This window comes from Seriola dumerili, unplaced genomic scaffold (genome assembly GCF_002260705.1).
Source record: "Seriola dumerili isolate Sdu_G_001 unplaced genomic scaffold, Sdu_1.0 BDQW01000036.1, whole genome shotgun sequence".
Lineage (NCBI taxonomy): Eukaryota > Metazoa > Chordata > Actinopteri > Carangiformes > Carangidae > Seriola > Seriola dumerili.
In genome coordinates this window covers 1,297,770-1,301,129 of record NW_019174291.1, presented here as the reverse complement: position 1 = coordinate 1,301,129, position 3,360 = coordinate 1,297,770, and the positions used below count along the sequence as shown (strand labels likewise).

General features: G+C 43.0%; 1 protein-coding gene across 1 annotated transcript in view; it reads left to right on the top strand.

Moving 5' to 3' along the window:
* The window catches only part of LOC111216862 (NLR family CARD domain-containing protein 3-like), an 11,208-nt gene that overhangs the window by 6,997 nt on the left and 851 nt on the right, over positions 1-3,360 (top strand). Inside the window, exons 9-11 of the mRNA XM_022738496.1 lie at positions 1,675-1,848; positions 2,431-2,477; positions 2,595-3,093. Coding sequence (XP_022594217.1) covers positions 1,675-1,848; positions 2,431-2,477; positions 2,595-3,093 — 720 coding nt within the window. The remainder of the gene's footprint in view (positions 1-1,674; positions 1,849-2,430; positions 2,478-2,594; positions 3,094-3,360) is intronic.

Sequence of the window (3,360 nt, the reverse complement as noted above, 5' to 3'; positions counted from 1 at the left end):
GCATCGATATCAGAGCAGCCTCAGTGTACTCAGGAGTGTTCACACAGATCTTTAAAGAGGAGAGAGGCCTGTACCAGGACAAGGTGTTCTGCTTCGTCCACCTGAGTGTTCAGGAGTTTCTGGCTGCTCTTCATGTCCATCTGACCTTCATCAACTCTGGAGTCAATCTGATGATGTCAGACGAACAATCTACCTCCAAAAAGTCTAAAGGAAAGGTTGAATGTACACAGACCCACTTCTACCAGAGAGCTGTGGACGAGGCCTTACAGAGTCCAAATGGACACCTAGACTTGTTCCTACGCTTCCTCCTGGGTCTTTCACTGCAGACCAATCAGAATCTCCAACGAGGCCTGATGTCACAGACAGGAAGTCACTTACAGACCAATCAGGAAACAGTCCAGTACATCAAGCAGATAATTGAAGAGACTCCCTCTCCAGAGCAAAGCATCAACCTGTTCCACTGTCTGAATGAACTGAATGATCAGTCTCTAGTGGAGCAGATCCAACAGTCCCTGAGTTCAGGAAGTCTGTCTACAGATAAACTGTCTCCTGCTCAATGGTCAGCTCTGGTCTTCATCTTACTGTCATCAGAAAAAGATCTGGAGGTGTTTGACCTGAAGAAATACTCTGGTTCAGAGGAGGCTCTTCTGAGGCTGCTGCCAGTGGTCAAAGCCTCTAACAAAGCTGTGTAAGTGTACAGATAGTTTAATTTATGGATCATCATATAAACACACCAATATCTTTTCAACAGAACAGAAAATAAAAAACTTTCATTCTTTATTATCATCTCTTCAGACTAAGTGGCTGTAACCTCTCAGAGAGAAGCTGTGAAGCTCTGTCCTCACTTCTCAGCTCCCAGTCACCTAGTCTGAAAGAGCTGGACCTGAGTAACAACAACCTGCAGGACTCAGGAGTGAAGCTATTGTCTGCTGGACTGCAGAGTCCACACTGTACACTGGAGGCTCTCAGGTCAGATCGAGTTACTGTGTGTTTTAAATGAGTGGACATATTCCTCAAGTTCAACAATGCTGATATTAAAGAGTATCATAGAGGTTAAACAGCCTCTCAGTAAAGATGTGGTAACTGTGGTAACCGTGGTAACTGTACACAACAAAGATGGAAACGGCTGTAACCATGGTGATTGTAGACAGGATAGATGGAAACATCTGGCGCCTCAAAATGCTCAGACTTGCATGACTAAAACTTCACTGACTAAAACTAAAAAATGGTAAATGGCTGCATTTTATATTTTATCCAAGGCACTTTACACATTGGCTCTCATTCACCCATTCACACACAGATGGCAGCGAGCTACCATACAAGGTGCTCATCTGGCCATCAGGGAAATTTGATGTTCAGGTTTTTGCCCAAGGGCAATTCATGTGGGCAGGGGTGGGGATCAAACCACCAACCCTGTGATTAATGGGTAAACCAATGAAACCTTATTTCCGTAAGTGGATACAGTCAACCTGTGTGGGATAGTGTAAAGTACATTTTAATAAACTTCAGCAGTGCTTTCTAGACATATGATTACATATTTTTGGCTTTAGTTTTTGAATTAAACGATTGAACAAATGCAAATGTACCTGGACCAAAATGGACCAGAGCCAAAAATAAGGAAATAAGCTACTATCAAATGTTCATAGGGGGTTTCTGTGTGTTGTGTGTGTTTAGTCTGTCAGGCTGTCTGGTCACCGAGGAAGGCTGTGCTTCTCTGGCCTCAGCTCTGAGCTCAAACCCCTCCCATCTGAGAGAGCTGGACCTGAGCTACAATCATGCAGGAGACTCAGGAGTGAAGCTACTGTCTGCTGGACTGGAGGATCCAGACTGGAGCCTTGACACTCTCAGGTATGGAGAGACACTGGACACAGTTTCTCTGTCTCAGCTGATGACCGATCTCTACAGAAGTGCGTTGCATTCACTGTCACATTTACGAGAACAGATCACAATTACGAAATCAGCTTTAATCTGGGACCTGAGCAGGAATTTCAGCTTTATTCTCACTATAAATGTTTACAAATGACTTATTTCAGGCTATGTCAGCAGCTGCAGCTGGTTTGACTGCTCCTGAACAGATATAGTGACTTTGAGCGTGCAGAGTGCTTTCACAACAAACCCACAGACTTAAGATAACTGTTCAGGGTTAACACATTAATCACACTGATGACACTAATCTCCCAGTATCTTGAACCAAGGATATAAGAGGACATAAGAGAGTTAAATCACATCATGCCATCAAGTCACTTTCACTTTAATACTAAAAAAAATCTGAGGTTCAGATGTGGTCCTGTGTCCAGAGGAGGTCTAATGAACCCACAGCCACTGTAGTTTTCATTAAGGACTTTGTGGCCTCATCTTATTTGCTGTGACATTTGTTTGTGCTGCTCAGAAAGAGACTGAAAGCTTGTGCCCCCCCCCCGCCCCTTTCAGTCTTGAGCCTGGTGGAGTCCAGTGGTTGAGACCAGGTCTGAAGAAGTGTAAGTGTGTTTTTAATTTGATTCATGAAAACACTCATTCAGATCACTGATGTCCTGAGTCATGTCAGATGATAGATCAATAACTGCAGCTGTTTGGTGTCTTGTTCTCTCCATCAGATTCCTGTGAACTCACACTCGATACAAACACAATGAACAGAGAAATCAAACTGTCTGACAACAAGAGGAAGGTGATACTTGTGAGGGAGGATCAGTCATATCCTGATCATCCAGACAGATTTGACTGCTGGCTTCAGCTGCTGTGTAAAAATGGTTTTACTGGGCGCTGTTACTGGGAAGTTGAATGTGTAGGAGGGTGTTACATATCAGTGAGTTACAGAGGAATCAAAAGGAAAGGAGACAGAGATGACAGCAGGTTTGGAATGAACAACAGGTCCTGGAGTCTGTACAGCTCTGGTAGTAGTTACTATGTCTGGTACAATAAGACAGGAACATCCGTCTTCTCCTCCTCTTTCTCTGACAGAGTAGCAGTTTATGTGGACTGTCCTGCTGGCATCCTGTCCTTCTACAGAGTCTCTTCTGACTCACTGATCCACCTCTACACCTTTAACACCACATTCACTGAACCTCTTTATCCTGGGTTTGGGTTTGGGTCCTGGTTCAAGTCTCATCCTGTTAAGTCTTCAATCTATCAGTGATCTGTGTTCAGTGTAGCAGAGAGTTGCTCCTGTTAGAGGAACTTTCTCACTGTTGAATGGATGGAGGAAGCTAGGCACATTTTAATATAGTAATCATATTGTTAAAGTAATAATTCTTGTTTCAACTGTGTTTAAAAACATGAGATTTATTACTTATACATGTCCAAAAACATTTATAGCTTTAACTCTGCTTTTATGCTTTATTTTTCAAAACAATCATTGGAAAA